Raw genomic sequence first — 21,793 nt, 5'->3', positions numbered from 1 at the left:
AGAGAATCACTAGCACACGGGATGCTAAAAATTGGATTCAGACTCTCATGTTTGAGAGTCCAGTGTCTTACCCACTGCACCATCTCCAGAAATTAATTAAATTAAGATCCTCTCTTGAGAGTTGGGGAGATCACATCATAGTTATGCAAAAACAAAAAGAAAAAAAACCCACACATATGCACAATTTCCTGCCTGATGCACCAAGGTCCCAGGCTCAGTCCCCAGCACCACCACCAGCCAGAGCTGAGCAGAGCTCTGGGAATAAAACAAATCTTCTCCCTGCCCTCTTCATCCCACATTCAGCAAAAGTTCTCCTCTTTCCCCCAGGCTTGACCAGTCAGTGGCCCCATTTCAGTGGTATCTGTCTCCCACTAGTTTTTTTTTGTGTGTGGGGGGGTGTACAAAAGGTGGGAGGTCTGGCTTCTGTAAGTGCTTCTCCACTGGACGTAGGCGTTGGCAGGTGGATCCATCCTCCCAGCCTAGTGGACCAGGGCTCTGGGGAGAGGAGGTTCCAGGACACATTGGTGAGGACATTTCTCTCCTTTCTTTCTTTCTTTCTTTCTTTCTTTTTTTTTTTTTTTTACTAGAATGAAGATGGTTCAGCTAGAAATATTTTCTTTTTCTTTTTTTTAAATTTCTTTATTGGGGAAATAGTGTTTTACATTCAAGAGTAAATACATTAGTTTGTACATGCATAATATTTCTCAGTTTTCCATATAACAATACAACCCACAATAGGTCATCTGTCATCCTTTTTGGACCTGTATTCTCCCACACACACACCCCAGAGTCTTTTACTTTGGTGCAATACACCAATTCCAGTTCAGGTTCTACTTGTGTTTTCTCTTCTGATCTTGTTTTTCAACTTCTGCCTGAGAGTGAGGTCATCCCATATTCATCCTTCTGTTTCTGTCTTATTTCACTCAACATGAATTTTTCTTTCTTTTTTTAAAAATATTTATTTTATTTATTTATTCCCTTTTGTTGCCCTTGTTTATTGTTGTAGTTATTATTGTTGTTGTCGTTGTTGGATAAGACAGAGAGAAATGGAGAGAGGAGGGGAAGACAGAGGGGGAGAGAAAGATAGACACCTGCAGACCTGCTTCACCGCCTGTGAAGCGACTCCCCTACAGGTGGGGAGCCGGGGTTCGAACCGGGATCCTTATGCCGGTCCTTGTGCTTTGCGCCACCTGCGCTTAACCCGCTGCGCTACAGCCTGACTCCCTACATGAATTTTTCAAGGTCCATCCAAGATCGGCTGAAAACAGTGAAGTCACCATTTTTTACAGCTGAGTAGTATTCCATTGTGTATATAGACCACAACTTGCTCAGCCACTCATCTGTTGTTGGACACCTGGGTTGCTTGCAGGTTTTGGCTATTACAAATTGTGCTGCTAAGAACATATGTGCACACAGATCTTTTTGGATGGGTGTGTTGGGTTCCTTAGGATATATCCCCAGGAGAGGAATTGCAGGATCATGGGGTAGGTCCATTTCTAGCCTTCTGAGAGTTCTCCAGACTGCTCTCCACAGAGGTTGGACCCATTGACATTCCCACCAGCAGTGCAGGAGGGTTCCTTTGACCCCACACCCTCTCCAGCATTTGCTGCTGTTCCCTTTTCTGATGTGTGACATTCTCACAGGAGTGAAGTGATATCTCATTGTTGTCTTTATTTGCATTTCTCTGACAATCAGAGACTTGGAGCATTTTTTCCAGGGAATTTTTTTAAAAAAAAAATTTATTATCTTTATTTATTGGATAGAGACAACCAGAAATTGAGAGGGAAGGGGCAGATAGAGTGAGTGAGAGAGAGCCACACCTGCAGCCCTGCTTTACCACTTGCAAAGCTTTCCCCCTGCAGGTGGGGACCAGGGACATTTCTTAATCTGCTCTCTGCTTCCCGTCTGCAAAAGCCTCTGGCTTATCAGACAGACAGACAGACAGATGGACACACACACACACCACTCATTTCTTAGCAACAGCATGTTCTGAAGTGAAGGTCACACAGGTTTTTATTTATTTAAAAAAATGTGAGGTTTTTTTTTTTTTTTTGCCTCCAAAGTTATTACTGGGTCTTGTCTTGGTGCTGACTATGAACCCACTGCTTCTGACAGACATATTTTCCATTGTATTAGTTAGGACAGAGAGAAATTGAGAGAAGAGTAGGAGAAAGAGCTCATGAAGCACCCCCCCAGGTGGGGAGCCGGGGACTAAAACTGGGATCCTTGCAAGGCTCTTGAACTTCATATTTTGTGTGGATTATCCGGTGTGCCACCGCCCGGCCCCCATACGTAAATGTTTTTTTAAAAAAATTTTTTTGTATTTATTTATTCATTTAAGGGGCCAGGTGGTGGCACTTTTGGTTAAATGCTCACATTATAGTGCACAAAGACCCAGGTTCAAGCCCCCGGCCCCCACCTGCAGGGGGAGAACTTCATGAGTGGTGAGGCAGGGCTGCAGGTGTCTCTGTCTCTTTTTCTGTCTCTGCTCCCTTCAAAAATTTCTGCTCTATCCTGTTATAAATTTCAAAAAGTTATTCATTTATTGACTAGAGACAGAAACTGAGCTGGAATGGGAGAGATAGGGACAGAGAGATAGAGATAGATAGATAGATAGATAGATAGATAGATAGATAGAGAAAGGCACCTGCATCCCTGCTTCACCACTCACCAAAGCTTCCCCCACTGAAGGTGTGGATCCTGGGGCTTGAACCTAGCTCTTTGAGCATGGCATCCTATGTGCTCAGTCAACTATACTGCCCACCCACCAGGACCTCTATAGTTTCATTTCTTCACGTGCACATTCTAGCTAGAACTCTCCCCATCTGATTAACTGTACTCAAGTGCCAGGATCCTAGAAAGATAGAAATGCAGACATCTCGGGGCTGGGCGGTAGCGCAGCGGGTTAAGTGCCCATGGCACAAAGCGCAAGGACCAGTGTAAGGATCCCCGTTTGAGCCCCGGCTCCCCACCTGCAGGGGGGCCGCTTGGCAAGCAGTGAAGTAGGTCTGCAGGTGTCTATCTTTCTCTCTCCCTCTCTGTCTTCCCCATCTCTCTCCACTTCTCTCTGTCCAACAACAACAACAACAAGGGCAACAAAATGGGGAAAATGGTCTCCAGGAACAGTGGATTTGTGGTGCAGGCACTGAGCCCCAGTGATAACCCTGGAGGCAAAAAAGAAAAAAAAGAAATGCAGACATCAGTTTCTTTCTTTTTTTTTTAAATATTTATTTATTTATTTTCCTTTTTGTTGCACTTGTTTTTTTTTTTTTTATTGTTGTTGTTGTTGGATAGGACAGAGAGAAGTGGAGAGAGGAGGGGAAGACAGGGGGAGAGAGAAAGATAGACACCTGTAGACCTGCTTCACCGCCTGCGAAGCGACTCCCCTGCAGGTGGGGAGCCGGGATCCTTATGCCGGTTCTTGTGCTTTGTGCCACGTGCGCTTAACCCGCTGCGCTACCGCCCAACTCCCAAGACATCAGTTTCTTTAGGACACTGACTGATTCGTAAGGAAGCCATTGTCACGGGTGTCCCCAGGTCTGGTGGTACAGTTGTGTGTGTGTGTGTGTGTGTGTGTGTGTGTGTGTGTGTGTGTGTGTGTGTGTGTGTGAAAATACTCTCTTACTTAGCCCTGTGAGAGGGATCTGAAGGGCCGCCAGGTCACAGACACAGGAACCGACCCCAGCAGTGGCCCCACAGGCCTCCCAGGTAGAGGAAGGCTGAGCATCTCTGACCATCGCATCCTCTGGTTTTTAGAAGACCAGTGCTCCCGACATCCTAAAACCCCACGTGCAGGAGAGCCCCCAGCGCCCTGCAAGCCCCGTTTCGAAGCAAGAGGATGTCCCGTCCAGTCTGTCCAGCTCTCTGCTCTCCACAGCCTTGAGACATGTGAGTCTCTCCAGTGCTTTGGACCCCAGTGGGTGGCACCTGAGGGTGGGCTGGGTCCATCTGTGGGTGACCTGCTGCACGTCTGCAGGGCTGGGAGTCTGAGTCAAAGGTGGCTCTTAGGTGGTGGTAGTTCTTGCCTTTACTTCTTTTCATTCTCTTTAATTATTGGATAGAGACAGCCAGAAATCAAGAGGGTAGGGGGCATCAGAGGGAGAGAGAGAGGGAGAGAGAGAGACAGAGAGAGAGAGAGACCTGCAGCCCTGCTTCACTACTTGCAAAGCTTTCCCCCTGCAGGTGGGGATCCTGGGGCTCAAACCTGGGTCCTTGTGCATTGTAACATGTGCGCTCAACCAGGTGCGCCACTGCCTGGCCCCTGTTTTGTTTCTTTCTGTTTGAATACTTGTTTACTTGTTATGAGAGAGGGTATTATGGGGGCCAGAGGCTAGGGAGAGAGATAGGGAGGGATGAAGGGAGAGAGGGAGGGGGAGAGAAAGAGAGAGAGAGAGATGGAGAGAGAGAGACCTGCAGAGCCTAGGACCCTAAGCTCTGTTGCATCTCAGGGTTGAGAGATCAACTTCAGATACCCTTACTGGGAAATAAACGGGTCTCAGGATGGACATACACATGCTGGCCACCAAGCCCAGCAATAACCTTGGTGGCAAAAAAAAAAAATGAGTAATTTTAAAAATTGTCAACAAGGGGCTGGGCAGTCCTCCTGGTTAAGCACAGATAGTATGAAGCACAAGGACTTACGCAGGGATCCGGGTTTGAGGCTCCAATCCTCACCTCCAGGGGGGGTTGCTTCACAAGCGGTGAAGCAGGCCTGCAGGTGTCTCTCTTTCTCTCTCCCTTTCTGTCTCCTCGTTCTCTCTCAATTTCTCTCTGTCCTATCCAATAAAATGGAAAAAATGTCTGGCAGGAGCAGTGGATTTGTAGTGTTGGCATGGAGCCCCAGCGATAACTCAACAGAAACAAAATAGCCAAGGAGAAATGTAAATGGACCATGAATAGGAAGAAACAGTTAAGCTCCCAAGTACTTTAATGAGGAATTAAAGACCACTATATATAGAAAATTCATTTTATGAGAGAGAGAAAAAGAGAGAGAGAGATAGAGATAGATAGATAGAGAGAGAGAGAGAAGGGAAACTGGAGTGTCACTCTGGCCCACATTGCCGGGCTAGCTTCATGGGCGGGAGAGAGATGACCAGGAACTCATGGCTGAGTGGGAACGCAATCCAGTGCTGGCTTTATTCATCTGCATTTATATCTTCCGAGGCGGATGTGGTAGGTTCTTCTTCTTCTAGCGTTTGCCCTTCTTCCGTAGCCAGTCAACAGCGTCAGGTTGAGCCTGATGTAAAGTTTCGAGACCTCCTTTGAATCTGGAGAGGTGGCAGTCATTGACTATGTGGTAGGTGGGAAAAGGATATACATAGGAGAGTGGGTGGAGAGAAGGAAAGCTTCCATCTAACCAGTGGGGATTAAACCAATGCCCTGCAGGCAGGGCGGGTCTCAGACAAAACAATGATTATGTAAATAGACCACAGCCTTAAGCAATGCAGAGGGCCTGGCGTAGTAATCATGTACACACATAATGCTGGGGATTGAACTCAGGACCTTATGCCTGAGAATCCAGCATAGTAACCACTGTGCCACCTCCTGGGCCACAGGTTTATTTGTTTTCCTGGGAGAGAGCCCAGAGCCTCACTCAGCTCTGGCACAGACGTCGCCAGATATTGAACTTGGGGCCTCAAGCTGCAAGTCCTGTGCTCTGCCACTCAGCCACTGTCCCAGGTGCTCTCAGAGAGCAGGGAAGGTTTGCAGAAACAATCTGTGCTAGTTTGTTCCCAGGGCTACTTGAAAATTTTTTTCCATTCTTTTTTTCTTGTCCCCCCCTTTTAAAAACATTTTCCCCTTTATTGGGGGATAAATGTTTTACAGTTGCCAGTAAATAAAATAGTTTGTACATACATAACATTTCCCAGTTTTCCACATAACAGTACAACCCCCACTAGGTCCTCTGCCATCCTTTTCCAGGACCTGGACCCTCCCCCCCACCCCTGCTCCCCAGCCTTTGACTTTGGTGCAGTGCACCAACTCTAGTTCAGGTTCTGCTGAGTGTTTTCTCTTCTGGTCTTGTTGTTCAGCTTCTGCCTGTGAGTGACATCATCCCATATTCATCCTTCTGTTTCTGACTGATATTAAAAATTTTTATTGCTATCACAGTTATTGCTGGGGGTCAGTGCTGCCACTATGAATCCACCCCTCCCAGAGGCCAGTCTTTCCTTTTTTCTTCTCCTTCTCCTTTTTCTCCTTCTTTTTAATTGCACAGGACAGCGAGAAATTGAGAGAGGAGGGGGAAACAGAGAAGAGAGAAAGGTCCGGGAAGTAGTGCAGTAGATAAAGCACTGGACTCTCAGGCATGAGGTCCTGAGTTCGATCCTCGACAGCATATGTACCAGAGTGATTTCTGGTTTTATCTCTCTCTCCTTTTACCTTTCAAATAAGTAAATAGAAAGAGAGACACCTGCAGACCTGCTTCACCACTCATGAAGCTTTCCCCCAGCAGGTGGGGAGCTGGGGCTTGAACCTGGGTTCTCACACTTGGTAACAGGTGTGATTAACCAGGTGTGCCACCCACCACCCTCTCCCCAGGGTTATTGTGTATCTCTGTGTGTCCATTATTCATTAATGAGAGAGGAGGAGGAGAGAGAACCAGAGCATCATTGCCAGATGTGATGCTGGGGACTGAACTCAGGACCTCACACTTGAGAGTCCTGTACTTTGCCCACTGCCCCATCTCCTGGGCTATAGCTCCGAGGAGGTCTACAAGATGGCTGCAGCAGGTGGCCTGCACTCCCCATGTGCCTTCCTCAAACTGTCTCTTTGCTTTTGCTATGGCTGACTTAGTGTTGCAGCCCAGACTGTGCTGAGCTGATGGGCTGATGACAGCCAGCCTGAGCCCCTGGAGGCTCCTCACCCTGGCGACCCCCAACTCCTTCTGTCCCCCCTCTGGCAGGGCAGCCTGGTCAGCATCAGCAGCACCTGCACCGAGGCGGGAGGCTTCGACAAGGCCAGCGTCGCCGGGGACATCGAGCTGGCCCTCCGCTACCAGCAGGACAGCGGGACCCTAGAGGTCTGCATCGGGGCCTGCCGGGGCCTGGCCTTCGGGGAGGAGCGCAAGAGGAGGTGCAATCCGTGAGTCCCCTCTGGAGGTGACACTGGCGGGCGGGCGTGGCTGTGCCGAGATCATCACCAGAAACTTGAGGATAAGCAAGACCATGGTTAAAAGATATAAAAACGATGATGGTGATGATGATGATGATGATGATAATGATGATGATGATGATAAAAATGAAAGGCATACAACTGAAGAATTATAGGGGCTGGGGCAGGGGTAGACAGCATAATGGTTATGCAGAGACTCTCATGCCTGAGGCTCCCAGGTCACAGGTTCAATCCCCTGCACCACAGTAAACCAGAGCTGTTCAGTGCTCTGATATTTCTCTCTCTGCATCTCTCTCAAAAATAAAATAAATAAAATACTTTTAAAAAGAATTATAGGGGTTGGGTGGTGGTGCACCTAGCAGGACAGTCTACTGCAATTTGCAAGGACCTGGGTTCGAGCCCCTAGTCCCCACCTGTAGGGGGAAGCTTTATGAGTGGTGAAGCAGGGCTGCAGGTGTCTCTCTGTCTCTCTATCACCCCTTCCCCTGTCGTTTTTGAAAATATTATTTATGTATTTATTTGGATAGAGACAGACATTGAGAAGAGAGAGAGAGAGACAGAGGCAAAGAGACACTTCAAGCCCTGCTTCACCTCCTGTGAAGTTTTCCTCCTGCAGGTGGGGACCAGAGGCTGGAACCCAGACCCTAGCACATGGCATCCTGTACACTCCACTGGGTGTGCCAACACTCAGCGATGCCTCCCAGCCCCTTAACTCTTTCAAAAATATTTTATTTATTTAATAACACTACACACACACACACACACACACACACACACACACGGGTGGGGCCATGGGGAGTAAGAAGCCTGAGTGTCACTGCTACACACAGCATTGGAGATTGAACCAGGACCCTCTGGGACTCAAGTCTTGCACTCCATCAGCTGAGCTACTTCCCAGGTCCACAGATCACTCACTTTAAATTCCTTCCTTTCTTTCTCTTTCTCCCTTTCTCTCATTTGTTCTTTCCTTTTTCTTTTTTCCCCCCAGAGTTGTATTTATTTATTTATTTTGCCTCCAGGGTTATTGCTGGGGCTCGGTGCCTGTACTACGAATCAACTGTTCCTGGAGGCTATTTTTCCCCTTTTTGTTGCCCTTGTTGTTTATCACTGTTGTTGTTATTATTATTATTATTGTTGTTGTTGCTGGATAAGACAGAGAAAAAATCGAGAGAGGACGGGAAGACAGAGGGGGGAGAGAAAGACAGACACCTGCAGACCTGCTTTACCACTTGTGAAGTGACTCCCCCCTGCAGGTGGGGAGCCGGGGGATCGAACCCGGATCCTTATGCCGGTCTTTGTGCTTCGAGCCATGTGTGCTTAACCCATTGCGCTACCGCCTGACCGCCTCCAGAGATCTATTTATTTATTTAATTTTTAAATGTCTTTTTATTTACTTGTTCTTGGATACAGACAGAGAGAAATTGAGAGGGAAGGGGAGATAGAGAGGGAGAGAGACCTGCAGCCCTGCTTCACCACTTGTGAAGCTTTCCCCCTGCAGGTGGGGACCAGGGGCTTGAACCTGGGTCCTTGTGCACTGTGATGTTTGCGCTTAATCAGGTGCACCACAGCCTGGCCCTCTATGTATTTATTTTTTAATTGTCACCAGGGTAATCACTAAGGCTTGATGCCGGCATTACGAATCTACCACTCCTAGCAGCCTCTTCTTCTTCTTCTTCTTCTTCTTCTTCTTCTTCTTCTTCTTCTTCTTCTTCTTCTTCTTCTCCTTCTCCTTCTCCTTCTCCTTCTCCTTCTCCTTCTTCTCCTCCTCCTCCTTTTTCTCCTTCTCCTCCTCCTCCTCCTTCTTTTTCTTCTTCTTCTTTCTTACTATTTTATTTGGCAGGACAGAGAGAAATTGAAGGGGGGTTAAGAGTGGGAGAGAAGGACAGATGCTCTTTCTTGTGAAGATTCCCCCCTGCAGGTGGGGAGCGGGGCCTCAAACTTGGGTCCTTGTGTATAAGTTCAACTACATGGGCCACTCCTTGCCCACGTCTTTCTCTTTATCCTTTCTTTCTTTCTTTCTTTCTTTCTTTCTTTCTTTCTTTTCTTTCTATCTTCCTCTCCTTCTCTCTCCCATTCTTTCTTTTCTTTCTCTCTCCCCATCTCTGGGGCTTTATCTTTTCAGTTTGACGTTTTCAGAGGGAGGGAAGGAGGGAGGAAAGGAAAGAGAGAGAGAGGGAGAGAGAGAGAGACCAGAGCACCAGCACATCCTTCAGAGCAGTGGGGCCGGGTTGGGGATTAGGTTTCCCATGTGGCAGAGCAGCTCACGGTCCCAAGCTGGAGTTGGAAGTGGTAGGGTTCCTGGGTGGGCGTACATGGAGGTCCCTGTAGGCCAGGAGGACTTCCTGGAGGCAGAGGAGAGAGAATGAAGTCCCCATCTCTCCTGTAAGCCACGAGAGAGCCTCCTCTTTCTTACAGGTGGGTGTATCTCCACAGACATGTCCCACATGGGCCTCGGGAAGTTTCTGTGCTCTGCAAGGTGTTCCACTCTTAAAATAAAACAGATTTTATGTATCTATTTCAGAAAGAGGGAAAGAGATGGAGAAAGAGGAAGACTGACTCTAGAGCCCTGCTAAACTCTGACAGATGGTGGTGCTGAGGGCTGAATGTGGGGCCTCAGAGCCTCAGGCAGGAGAGTCTGGTTTCCCCAACCCCAGCCCCTCCTGGTGGTCAGCACCGACTCTGCTCACCAGTACTGGCTCAGCTTAACAGGAAGCAGGAGCCCCAGGGGGAGCCCCAGCCAGAGGCTGGCACTCGCTGCCCCCATCTGTGGAGGGGTTGGGAGCGGGTAGGTGGAGGTGAGGACAAGTTTCCACCTTCAGGGAACTTCTGCCCTCTGCCCCATGGGACCTCAGAGTCCGTGTCTCCATGATTGTCACCCAAAGGAGATGACAAAGCCATAGAGACTCCAAGAGGAGGCAAAGGAAGCTGGGGGGTTGGCCCTCCTTGCACCTTCTAGAAGATGGGGGGGGGGGTCAAAGTCCTCGCCAGCCAAAGCTCCCCCTTCACCACAGCTGGGCCACTGTTCTCTGCCAACGGGAGGCCACTGCGCCCTCCCTACCCACATGCTGGCCGTCAGGTCCCCTCTGAGCTGCTCCTCATCTCTCTGCCCACCAGATATGTAAAGACCTATCTGCTGCCTGACCGGTCCTGCCAGGGCAAACGCAAGACGGCTGTGCACAAGAACACGGTGGACCCCGCCTTCCACGAGACACTGAAGGTATCAGAGTCCAGTGCTCAGTCACCCCAAGCTGCCAGTCACAGTACCTCCCCCCCCCAACCCTTGGGTGCTGTCTTGCCCTGCCCGCTGGGTGGGACATGCAGCCTTTGGACCCGAGAGTGCAGCGTGGCCGGGTGAGTGAGGCTGGGGTTAATGATTCCTAGGGGTACACAGGCTGTCCCTCGGGGCCTGGCTGTGCTCCCAGACCCCCACCCACGGGGCAGCTCTCACCCCCAGCTTTGATGGGAGGGATTGCGTGGCTTCTATGGGGTTCTCAGGCAGAGAGACAGGACCCCCCCCCCCCAGGCTTGGATGCAGGAAGCTGTGTCTGTGCTGCCAGCAGACCCAGCTGGACCCATGCCCATAGGAGATGGGGCCCCGGGTACCATGGCACTGCCCTTATACAGTGACCACCTTCCCATGGTCACTCACAGCCGCCAGCTGCAAAGGGGACTATTTCTTCTTCTTCTTCTTCTTCTTCTTCTTCTTCTTCTTCTTCTTCTTCTTCTTCTTCTTCTTCTTCTTCTCCTCCTCCTCCTCCTCCTCCTCCTCCTCCTCCTTCTTCTTCTTCTCCTTCTTCTCCTTCTTTTTTTTTTTTTTTTTTTTTTTTTTTTACCAGAGCTTATGGCGATGTGGGGGATTGAACCTGGGACTTGAGACCCTCAGTCATGAAAGTCTCTTTGCATAACCATGATGCTATACCCCCACCGGGGCTGTTTCTTTTGTGTGTGCAGAGAGTACACCTTGTCTGGGTGGTCAGCAGACTCCTGGGCCACTGGGTGACAGCAGGAGGAAGCCCTGTGTGTGCTGGGAGGAAGGGATGGTGGCCGCCAGCTGAGTTTTGCCTCTTCAACTAAGAAGTCGATCCCTCCTTTTGTCTTCAGAAGTGAAGCCTTGCTTGCCTCCAGGCTTCACATTCTTTTTTTTATTTTTTATTGTATTAATTTACTTGAATGAGACAAAGGCAAAGACTAGAGTCTCATTCAGCTGTGGCTGATGGTGGTGCTGGGGAGTGAACCTGGGACTTCAGAGCCTCAGGCAGGAAAGGCCTTTGCAGAACTACTATGCTGTGTTCCCAGCCCTTCACTTTCCTTCTAAAAGAAGTCGATTGATTGATTGGCTAGAGACAGAGAGAAGTCAAGAGGGGAGGGTGAGGGAGAGAAGGAGAGAGACAGAGACACCTGGAGCTCTGCTCCACTAGTTGTGAGGCTTCCCCTGCAGGGGAGGTGGGGACTGGGAGCTTGAACCAGGGTCCTTGTGCATGGTGACATGTGTGCTTAACTGGGTGTGCCACCACTCTGCTCTGATAGAGATTGATTTATGGGACAGACAGGGAGAGGAAGAGGGAGATCACTCTGGTATATGTGGGGAACTGAACTCAGGACCTTATGCCTGCAAGTCCTGTGCCCTTCCACTGAGCCACCCACCCCTGATACAGAGATGTGACTTACTTCATGTGACATCTAAGAGTAGTGACTTGGGAGTCGGGCGGTAGCGCAGCGGGTTAAGTGCATGTGGCACAAAGCTCAAGGACTGGCGTAAGGATCCCAGTTCGAGCCCCTGGCTCCCCACCTGCAGAGGAGTTGCTTCACAGGAGGTGAAGCAGGTCTGCAGGTGTCTGTCTTTCTCTCCCCTTCTCTGTCTTCCCTTCCTCTCTCCATTTCTCTCTGTCCTGTCTAACAATAACAACATCAATAACAACAACAATAATAACTATAACAACAATAAAAAAACAAGGGCAACAAAAAGAAAAATACATAAATACATTTAAAAGAGTAGTGATTTGAGGCTGACGGGGGAGGTGGGGGGGCTGTTGCTCTGGGCTGGGGCCTGAGGGGGGCTGGAAGGGAGCCAGGGGGCTGGCCATGCATGTCACTGACTGTGGGGCCCCTCTCCTCTTCTTAGAGGACAGTCTGGCTTCTTGGAACTGTCCCCAGGCAAGGCTGGGCAGTCCAGAGTCCTAAGTCCCAGGTCCGGCTTGACTTTGGGGTGCAGATGTAGCCTCCCAGTCTGGGCCCCACTTGTTAAGTAACCGAGCTCTGGCCCACTGTCCACTGCAATCCTCAAGATGTGTGTGTGTGTCCAGAGACCCCCCAAGGGCATCACAGAAGCAGAGAAATGGCTCACTGGGTAGGACGCCTGCCCAGCTAGGTGTGAACCAGGACTGAGCCCCAGCACCACAGAGGAGTACCCACACCCAAGCACCAGGGGAAGCTCTGGATGTGGGTGTCTCTTGCTCTGTCTCTGTCTTTACCTGAATGGGGGGGAAAAAAAGAAAAAAAGAAAAAAGAAAAAGGCCCAGAGAGGTGAAATTGTACTTGCCTGAGGTCTGAGCTCGGAAGAAAAAAGAAGTAGCAGTCTCTTTAGGAGTTGGGCGGCAGCACAGCTGGTTAAGCGCACGTGGTGCAAAGCACAAGGACCTGCGAAGAATCCCGGTTCAAGCCCCCGGCTCCCCACCTGCAGGGGAGTCGCTTCACAGGTGGTGAAGCAGGTCTGCAGGTGTCTATCTTTCTCTCCCCCTCTCTGTCTTCCCTTCCTCTCTCCATTTCTCTCTGTCCTATCCAACAATAACGACATCAATAACAACAATAATAACTACAACAACGATGAAAAACAACAAGGGCAACAAAAGGGAAAATAAATATAAATTTTTTTTTAAAAAAAAGTAGCAGCTCCTAACTCAGCAAGTGGGTGTGGGTCTAATTTCTCAGACCCTTTACTGGGGGTGGGGAGAGGTCACTGAAGACTGGCTTTCAGGTTGTCTTAGCCCAGCTCTGCTAAAGGGTTCCTGAAAATCCAAGTAACCCTACTTGATGACACACGGTGACATAACCTTCATCGATTGGCTTCTTTCTTTCTTTATTCATTTATTGGCTAGGACAGAGAGAAACGGAGAGGAGAGGGAGAGACCGAGAGAGAGAGACAGAGAGACACCTGCAGCCCTGCTTTAGTGCTCATGAAGCTTCCTCCCTGCAGGTGGGGAGTAGGGGTAATGTCTGAGTTTAACCAGGTGGGCCGCCACCCAGCCCCTATTCTTTTCTTTTAATATTTATTTTATTTATTTATTCCCTTTTGTTGCCCTTGTTGTTTTATTGTTGTAGTTATTATTGCTGTTGTCGTTGTTGGGTAGGACAGAGAGAAATGGAGAGAGGAGGGGAAGACAGAGAGGGGGAGAGAAAGACAGACACCTGCAGACCTGCTTCACCGCCTGTGAAGCGACTCCCCTGCAGGTGGGGAGCCGGGTTCGAACCGGGATCCTTATGCCGGTCCTTGTGCTTTGCGCCACCTGCGCTTAACCCGCTGCGCTACAGCCCAACTCCCCCCCAGCCCCTATTCTACTTATTTATTTTGGATAGAGGCAGAGAGGTTGAGTGGGAAGATGTGGGGCAGGCGCAGTGCCCACTGGGCTATCCCGCCAGGCCCTGGTGAGGTCTGGGCCCCTGGATCTGGCTGACACCCGCCCCTCTCCCCTCCCCCAGTACCAGGTGGAGCCGGACCAGCTGGGTACGCGGAGGCTGCAGGTGTCCGTGTGGCATGTGGGGGCGCTGGCCCGCAGGGTCTTCCTGGGGGAGGTGCTCCTGCCCCTGGCTGCCTGGGACTTCCGGGACCATGACTCGCACTCGTTCCGCTGGTACCCGCTGCGGGCCAAGGTGACAAGTCATGTCTCTCTCCTCTCTCTGACCTCTCCCTTCTCTCTCTGTGTCCTCTCTGTGTGTCTGTCTCCCTTCTCTCTCCTCTTTCTTCTGTCTCCCCTCTCATCTCTCTCTCCTCTGTCCCCTCCTTCCTTTCTCTCTCTCCCTTCCTCCCTCTCTCTCCTCTCCCTTTCTCATCTCTGTCTCCTCTTTCTCTTCCCCTCTCCCTTTTCCGTCTCTCTTCTCTCCCCCCCCTCTGTCTCCTCTCACCTGCTGGGACATTCCAACTGTCGTCCCCCAGATGGGAGGCTCAGAGTCAGGGGGCTCTCCAGAGGGGCTTCTGTCAGCCCAGGGTCCGAGTGTCTCAGTCTACAGGGTAACCCTGAGCCCTGCAGGAATGGGGTTGAGTCCCCCTGGGGTGGCCCTGGAGAGGGGGGCATCCCTGCCTGAGTCTGTCCTCTCGGACCCCAGGCCGAGAAGTCTGAAGACAGCAACCCTACTCCTCCCAACAACGGAGAGCTTGCAGTTCGGGCCAAGCTGGTCCTCCCTGGAGCTTCCAGAAAGTTCCAGGATGCCCCAGAAGGTAGGTGCCCTCCCCTCCCCAAGCTCCAGGGATGTCTGTCCTTCCCAGTGTGGTGAACCCCAAGGCCTGGAGCAGCCGGCTGGCTGAGCTGAGGGGCAAGCTGCTCTTTCTAGCATTTTCCACCGCCCTCAGGAATCTCCCTGAGCTGGGAGAGGGGTACTGGAGCCAAAGGCCAACTAGCCAGTCCAGGGCCGGGGTGGGGGCTTTTAGGACCCTAGCCACTCTCCTCACCTAGAGACTGGCTATGAGAGTCTTCCTGGAGCGGTGACCACCACTTCCAAAAAGGCCTACACCTGTGACACCCCCTCCTCGTGTCCCCTTTCCCAGCCCAACCAGAGGCTGCAAGAGAGGTGAGGACCTAGAAGGGGGTTGAGGGGTCAAGCGGTGGTGCACATGCTGCCATATAGCGCCCACCTGCTACAAGCTCCCGTCCCGCCCACAGGGGGAAGCTTCACAGGTGGTAAAGCCGGGCAGCAGGTGTCTCTCTCTCAAACTCCTCCTTCCCTCTCGATCTCTCTTTGTTCAAATAAATAAATATTAAAAAAAATACTTCCTGTAAAAAAAAAAAGAGGGAATGAATTATCATCCACCACTTGGGGCTGTGGAAGCTAGAGATCTCCCACCCACACCCCTATTATGTATTTTCTTAGCTTCCTCCTTGACTGTAAGAGTTTCTGCCGTCCGAGCTCCTGGGGTGACCCTGGCTCCTCGCTGAGCTCCAGGACACACAGATCTTGGGGGCCCTTTCCCCAAGCCCACTGGCTCCCCCTAATGTGAGCACCACTCAGCCCTGGCTGTTGGTGGTGCTGGGGATTGAACCCAGTGCCCCCAACTCTCTGCCCTCCTGTCTTCCCAGCCCTGGGCCTTGGCGCCTGTACCTCCCAGGCTCTGGGGACACTCCTGCCGGGCCTCTGGCCCTTTTCTTTTCACAGAGACGGGCCAGTTGTCACCGTCCTGTGATGGTCAGCTCTGCCTGGTGGTTCTGGGAGCCAGGAACCTGCCCGTCCGCTCAGACGGCACCTTGAACTCCTTCGTGAAGGGGTAGGCGTGTGCTCTCACCCTGAGGTCACGTGTGCGTGTCCTCCCGGGCAGTAGGCGGGTGCCAGGGACTGAGAATGGGGCACCGTGCTTCCTTAAGCCCCTTCTGCTGCTGAGTGACTTTCTGGCCCTAAAGGCCAGAGTCATGGGGTGGTGGGGTTTTGGGGGCATGCTGAGCTGGGTGGGGCACTAGATGTTGATCCTATAAGGTCCTTATTCCCCCCTTTATTATTTATGAGAGATAGAAACAGAGATACTCCAGAGAGATGACAGGTGTGCCAGGGTTTGGACCTGGGGTCTCTGATATACCTTCTCTACCCCCCAGCCCTTTTTATTTATTAATTCAAATACATCTATTTCTTTTTAACTTTTTATTATTTTTATTTATTTCTTGGATAAAGACAGCCAGACACACTGAGAGGAAGGGGGAAGAGAGGGAGAGACAGAGAGACACCTGCAGCACTGCTTCACCGCTTATGAGGCTTTCTCCCTGCAGGTGGGGACCAGGGGCTTGAACCTGGGTCCTTGTGCACTGTAATGTGTGTGCTTGACCAGGTGTGCCACCACCCAGCCCCCCATTTTATTTAAATTTAATTTTTAGTTGATAGGACAGAGAGAAATTGAAAAGGAATGAGAGACAGAAAGGGTGAAAGAGTCTATTTCCATGAGAGAAAGGGGTGGTGGTGGCTTACCTGATTGAGAGCACATGTTATAATGTGCACAGACCCAGGTTCAAGACCCTGTTCCCCACCTGCAAGGGTGAAGCTTTCCCCCTGCAGGTGGGGACCAGGGTCTTAAACCTGGGTCCTTGCACACTGTAATGTGTGCGCTTAACCAGGTGCACCACTGCCTGGCCCCCAAATAAAATATTTTTAAATCAAAAGAATGAATAAAAAAAGACAGAGACGTAAGCATGGCTCCACTTGGTGGTGATATGGATGGGAGACAGAGACACGCACCACAGCACTGAAACTTTTTCCAGTTCACTGGGGACCAAGCTCGAACCTGGTACCACACAGAGCATGGCAGGTACACTGCCCACTGAGCTACTCTGCCGGTTCAGGTGAAGCCCTAGCTTTGGGCATTGTACTCGGGGCACGGTCCCCGTAAGTGAACAGTGAAAACAAGCTGAGAGCCCTTTGCATGCCTGCCATCCTGGCCAGCTCGCACTGTCTCTGAGGAGGGAGACAGAGACACACACACACACACACACACACACACACACACACAGCCTGTGCTGTCCGTGGTGCTCATACCCAGAGCTTCACTCTTGGGGGGCAGGCGGGCTGGTTGCTTGTCCTCTGCTGCCCCTCCCCGAGCTACTCTTTGGATAAGAGGCAGAGACAGACCACAGAGCCAGTTTCCTTCAGTGTGGGGGAGGTGGGTTTGAAACCAAGCCACACACACGTGGCAAAGCAGTGTACTGCCAGCTACCCTCCCTCCCCTTCTCTCATTCTCTCCCTTCCTTCTTTCCTTCCTTCCCTCCCTCCCTTCTTCTCTCCCTTTACTTATTGTTACCATAGGGCTATCATTGGATCTTGGTATCAGCGCCATGAATCCACGTTCCTGGAGTCCATTTCTCTCTCTCTCTCTCTTTTCTTTCTGTTATTGGCTAGGACAGAGAGAAATCAAGAGAGGCAGGGGAGATAGGAAGGAAGAGTGGGCCAGGAGGTAGTGCACCTGGTTAAGCGTACAGAGTGCAAAGTACAAGGATCCCGGTTCGAGCCCCCGGCTCCCCACCTGCAGGGGAGTCGTTTCATAGGCAGTGAAGCAGGTCTGCAGCTGTCTGTCTTTCTCTCCCCCTCTCTGTCCTATCCAACAAAAGTAGCAGCTACGATAATGGAAAAAAGATGGCTGCCAGGAGCAGTGGATTTGTAGTGCAGGAACCAAGCCCCAGTGATAACTCTGGAGGCAAAAAAAAAAAAAAAGTAATTAGAAGTGGTCCGGGAGGTGGCTCAGTGGATAAAGCATCAGACTCTCAAGCATGAGGTCCTGAGTTCAATCCCCGGCAGCACATGTACCAGAGTCTGGCTCTTTCTCATTAATAAATAAAGTTTTTGAAAAAAAAAAAAAAAAAAGGAAGAGGAGAGACACCTGCAGACCTGCTTCACTGGCTGTGATGCTCCCCTGCCCAGGTGGGGCCAAAGGGCTAGGAACTTGGGGCCTTGAGCATGGCGACACGTGTGCCGTGGGTATGCCACAGCCCGGCCCTCCACTGTCAGCTGCTCCTAATACCAGGTGGCACAGAACTTAGCCCATCGCAACTCCCCTTCTCAGTCAGGGCTTAAAGTTCCAACTTTACCATGCGTCTAGTCTCCTTTTTCATATTGCATTTTCCAAAATTCTATGGGGGGAAAAAACAAAATACTATTATGAATCTTACTTCCTTCAACTCAGCGTGGTTGGTGGAGGCAGGGCTCGAACCCGGCCAACAGTGCACTGCCAGGTACTCTTTTCTGGTTTATTTTTCCTTCCTGTTTTTCTCTTTTGTTGTTCCTGGGGCTCAGTGCCAGCACTTCAGATGCACCACTCCTGGTGGCCTTTTTTGTTTGTTTCCCTTCACTTTCTATTTGGTAGAATAAAGGGAAGCTGAGAGGGAAGGAGGCACCTGCAGCACTGCTTCATTGCTCTTGACGCTTCCCCCTCCCCTGCAGGTGGGGGCTGAGGCCTTGAACCTGGGTCCTTGTGCACGGTAACACGTGCTCAGCTGGGTGCACCACTACCTGGTTGCAGTGCTGCTTTACAAATGAGGAAAGAGGAAGAAAGGGAAGGAGGAAGAAAGAAAGAGGGAGAGAGCAAAGAGAGGAAGGATAGTAGGAAGGAAATGAAAGGAAGGAGAAAAGAGAAAGGAAGACCAAATCAGGAAAGAGACCTCCAAGAAGCCCAGTGAAGGTAGTTACTGGTGGGGCCTAAAACCTGGACTCAGATTAGACAGTCTCAGCTTGGAAACTATACAGTGAACGGGAAGGTGGTGGCTCCGTCTCTGTGGGCTTCCTGCCAGCGTCTATCTCCTGCTCGCTCCTCCCCGCACAGCTGCCTCACCCTCCCGGACCAGCAGAAGCTGCGTCTGCGCTCGCCCGTGCTCAGGAAGCAGGCCTGCCCCGAGTGGAAGCACTCCTTCGTGTTCAATGGCGTGAGCTCGGCGCAGCTGCGGCTGGCCAGCCTGGAGCTGACCGTGTGGGACCAGGCCCTGTTCGGGGTGGGCGAACGCCTGCTGGGAGGGGCCAGGCTGGGACCCAGTAAGTAAGCTGGACCCCTGGGCCGGGTGTGTAGGGAAGGGAGCCAGGCCACGCTCTGGGAGCTGGGCTCCTCCAGGTGCTTGGATCTTAGACTTCAGGGATCAGGGGCCTCTGAGGAAACCTTCCTTTTAACTCAGACACAGGGACTCAGGGCAGTGTTTCCTTGTGTGGTTGGCAGGGCAGCTACCAGCACTGGGGACAGGGGGGCTGTGCTCCCCAACCTGACCCGTAACCCCCAACACTGTGACAATACAAGTGTCTGCTCCCAGCCCCCCTGCCCCAGGGCCCCTGTAGAGACAGCATTCATACAGAGAAACCAGATCTGTCTGGTGGTAGTGCTGGGAATTGAACCTGGGATCTCAGAGCCTCAGGCAGGAGAGGCTTTCGCAGAACCACTGTGCTGTCTCCTCAGTCCTATTTTTATTTTTAATATTTATTCCCTTTTGTTGTCCTTGTTTTATCTTGTTGTTGTGGTTATTGATGTCATTGTTGGATAGGACAAAGAGAAATGGAGAGAGGAGGGGAAGACAGGGATGGGGAAAGACAGACACCTGCAGGACCACTCCACTGCCTGTGAAGCAACCCCCCTGCAGGTGGGGAGCTGGGGAGAGGGGTTCTTGAACCTGGATCCTTACGCTGGTCCTTGTGCTTTGCGCCACCTGCGCTTAACCCGCTGCACTACCGCTGGACTCCCACCTACAAGCCTGCTCAGCTCTGGCTGATGGTGGTGCTGGGGACTGAACCTGGGACCTCAGAGCCTCAGGCAGAGGCTTCTGCAGATCCACCGTGCTGTCTCCCCAGCTTGATATGATCGTTGTCAAAGTTTTATTTACTTCCACAATTGAGAGTTGGTCATCCTCGTGTGCAAGTCCTGTGTGACCACTGTACCCCACCTTCCCCCATTTTTTAACCCAGAGCCCTGCTCAGCTCTGGTTTATGGTGGTGCCAGGGACTGAACCTGGGGCTTTAGAGCCTCAGGTGTAACTCTCTTTGCATAACCATTATGCTGCCTACCCCCACCCACTTCCCGGCCTTTCCATGTGCATTAAAACTTCCCCAAAGCGCAGATCCCCGTCTCCTCTCCCATAAGCAAACCACCCCCCCAAGTCTTGAGACACCCCCACCCCACCCCGGCCGCCTGCAGTGTGGACTGCGGTGCACTTCTAGAAGAACCCACCCACCAAATCTGTCCTCTCCTTGCCTTCAAAGAACAGGAAAGAGAACAGGTTTGGGCGGCGGGGCCTCCTGAGGTTGGGCTGGCTGCGTTGAGGGGTCTCGTCACTCACCTGGGGCTGAGGTGAGAAGGTGCTCGGTGGTCTCTTGAGGGGGGTCTCCGGAAGGAGTTGGGGGAGGCTGGCTGGGCGGCCCCGAGCCCCCATCACTAACACCCCCCCTCTCTCACCACAGAGGATGCAGTGGGCAGTCTTGAGCCCGGGTCCCCATCCAAGGTCCAGTGGCAGAAAGTCCTGTCCAGCCCTAACCTGTGGACCGACATGACTCTGGCCCTGCACTGAGGGGGCCCAGGGACAGGCCCCCTCACTTCCCACCTGTCACCTGGGAGCCCTGAAACCAATGCCCATGTGAATGGCACTTGCTAAGGCCACGGCTGCCGTGCGGTCTCTCAGTTTAGGGGGGCGCTCAGATTCATGTCACTTCACACCCCCCCAGAGCCTTGGCCCCCGCCTCACAAGGGCTGATCCATCGACCACCTGTAGACACCAGCTCCGGCCTGTGACCTGTGCTTGGACATGAGCCACCGCATGGCAAATAAAGGCCACACTCCTGGGGTGTCGCTCGGAGCATGTCATCTGGTGTGCGTTCACGGGGGACTCCTACTGTGTCACGGGAGGTGCCGGGGAGCCCCACTTTCTCTCCAGGCTAGCTCTGGGGTTCTCCCCTTCCCCTCAGGAATGCCTGGGTCCCTGCAGACAGTATGGAGGGGGAGGGCAGCAGATGACAGACCCTGCAGAGTCTCAAAACACGCAAGTGGGGGGGGGGGCGGTGGTGGTTAAAAAGACGCCAGGCGACAGACAGCTCTGGTGCAAGTGGTTCATCTGTTTCATTTCTGTGCTTTGCTGCTCAGACCAAGTGCCCTGGGTTACATGGCTTTTCGTACATAATCCATTTATTATTCTGTAAAAGGTAACAAAATATACAGAACAAAAGTTTTTTTTCCCTTTTGTAAACTAACGTTACAAACCCCTATTATATCTTTATATATATATATAATATATAAATACTATTCTCTATAGCTGATCATTAATCCGGTGCGAGTCCAGCAAGGTAGCCCTCTACAGCTGCTGAAGCGGAACAGAAACAAGAGGCAGAGGCAGAGGCAGGAGTGCTCTCAGTCCCTCCTGAATAATCACAGCGGGGCTGCCATGGGAGGGGGGGGTCAGTGTGCAGGTGCTCTGGGCTTTCAAATAAAATTCTCACTCCTCAAAAAAAAAAAAAAACACATAAATATACAAAGATGAGACGACCCTTCACGAAATCAAGAAGCGATCCAGGTCCACGAGCTCATCACGCACGCAGGAGCCCCACGGGCCTGGCCTGCCGGGGGGCCCTGCTCTGAGCACGGGTGGAATGACTGGGTCAGGACGGGGGGCCGGGGCCGCTATGGTACAGGGAGGCAGGCGGGGCGCTCTTGGAGCAGGTGTGGGGGTGCGGGGCCCCGGCCTCACATGGCCTCGAACTCGTCAATGCGCTGCTTGGTGTTGCCCTGGCGGATCTGCCGCAGCGTCTTGTACTTGTCGCGGCCCTGCCGCATGTTCTCGTTGTGGATGATGTCGTTGTGGGTCCTCTTGTTCTCATCCCGGGCCTGGGACAGCTCGCTGGACAGCGTCTGCGGGGGCAGCGGCGACGACGGGCAGCTGGGTCAGAGCGGCATCTGGCCAGAACCCCCGAGGGCCCTCCGTGTCACCCCACTCCCGCCCCAGGCTCAGCATCATGCCGCTGCTGTGTGGGGCAC

At 51.7% G+C, this 21,793-nt stretch overlaps 2 protein-coding genes across 16 annotated transcripts in view; one reads left to right on the top strand and one right to left on the bottom strand.

Annotated features, from left to right (window-relative positions):
• The window catches only part of SYTL3 (synaptotagmin like 3), a 62,498-nt gene extending 41,889 nt beyond the window's left edge, over positions 1–20,609 (top strand). For 9 of the 14 annotated variants that reach the window (XM_060205246.1, XM_060205245.1, XM_060205241.1 and 6 more), the window contains 8 exons: positions 3,757–3,888; positions 6,905–7,083; positions 10,228–10,330; positions 13,810–13,980; positions 14,434–14,545; positions 15,478–15,586; positions 18,617–18,822; positions 20,230–20,609. In XM_060205246.1, coding sequence (XP_060061229.1) covers positions 3,757–3,888; positions 6,905–7,083; positions 10,228–10,330; positions 13,810–13,980; positions 14,434–14,545; positions 15,478–15,586; positions 18,617–18,822; positions 20,230–20,336 — 1,119 coding nt within the window. In that variant the 3' untranslated portion in view covers positions 20,337–20,609. Of the gene's footprint in view, positions 1–3,756; positions 3,889–6,904; positions 7,084–10,227; positions 10,331–13,809; positions 13,981–14,433; positions 14,546–15,477; positions 15,591–18,616; positions 18,823–20,229 lie in introns of those variants that run through there. The other 5 variants (XM_060205242.1, XM_060205240.1, XM_060205244.1 and 2 more) reach the window with 4 other exon arrangements.
• Positions 20,610–20,870: 261 nt separating this feature from the next.
• EZR (ezrin) overlaps positions 20,871–21,793 on the bottom strand; it is a 31,034-nt gene continuing 30,111 nt past the window's right edge. For both annotated transcript variants that reach the window (XM_007516254.3, XM_060205251.1), the window contains one exon: positions 20,871–21,667. In XM_007516254.3, coding sequence (XP_007516316.2) covers positions 21,503–21,667 — 165 coding nt within the window. In that variant the 3' untranslated portion in view covers positions 20,871–21,502. The remainder of the gene's footprint in view (positions 21,668–21,793) is intronic.

The sequence above is a fragment of the Erinaceus europaeus genome, chromosome 13, assembly GCF_950295315.1.
Source record: "Erinaceus europaeus chromosome 13, mEriEur2.1, whole genome shotgun sequence".
Classification (NCBI taxonomy): domain Eukaryota; kingdom Metazoa; phylum Chordata; class Mammalia; order Eulipotyphla; family Erinaceidae; genus Erinaceus; species Erinaceus europaeus.
The sequence above is the reverse complement of the archived record's forward strand: the minus strand, read 5'-3'. Positions and strand labels throughout refer to the sequence as shown.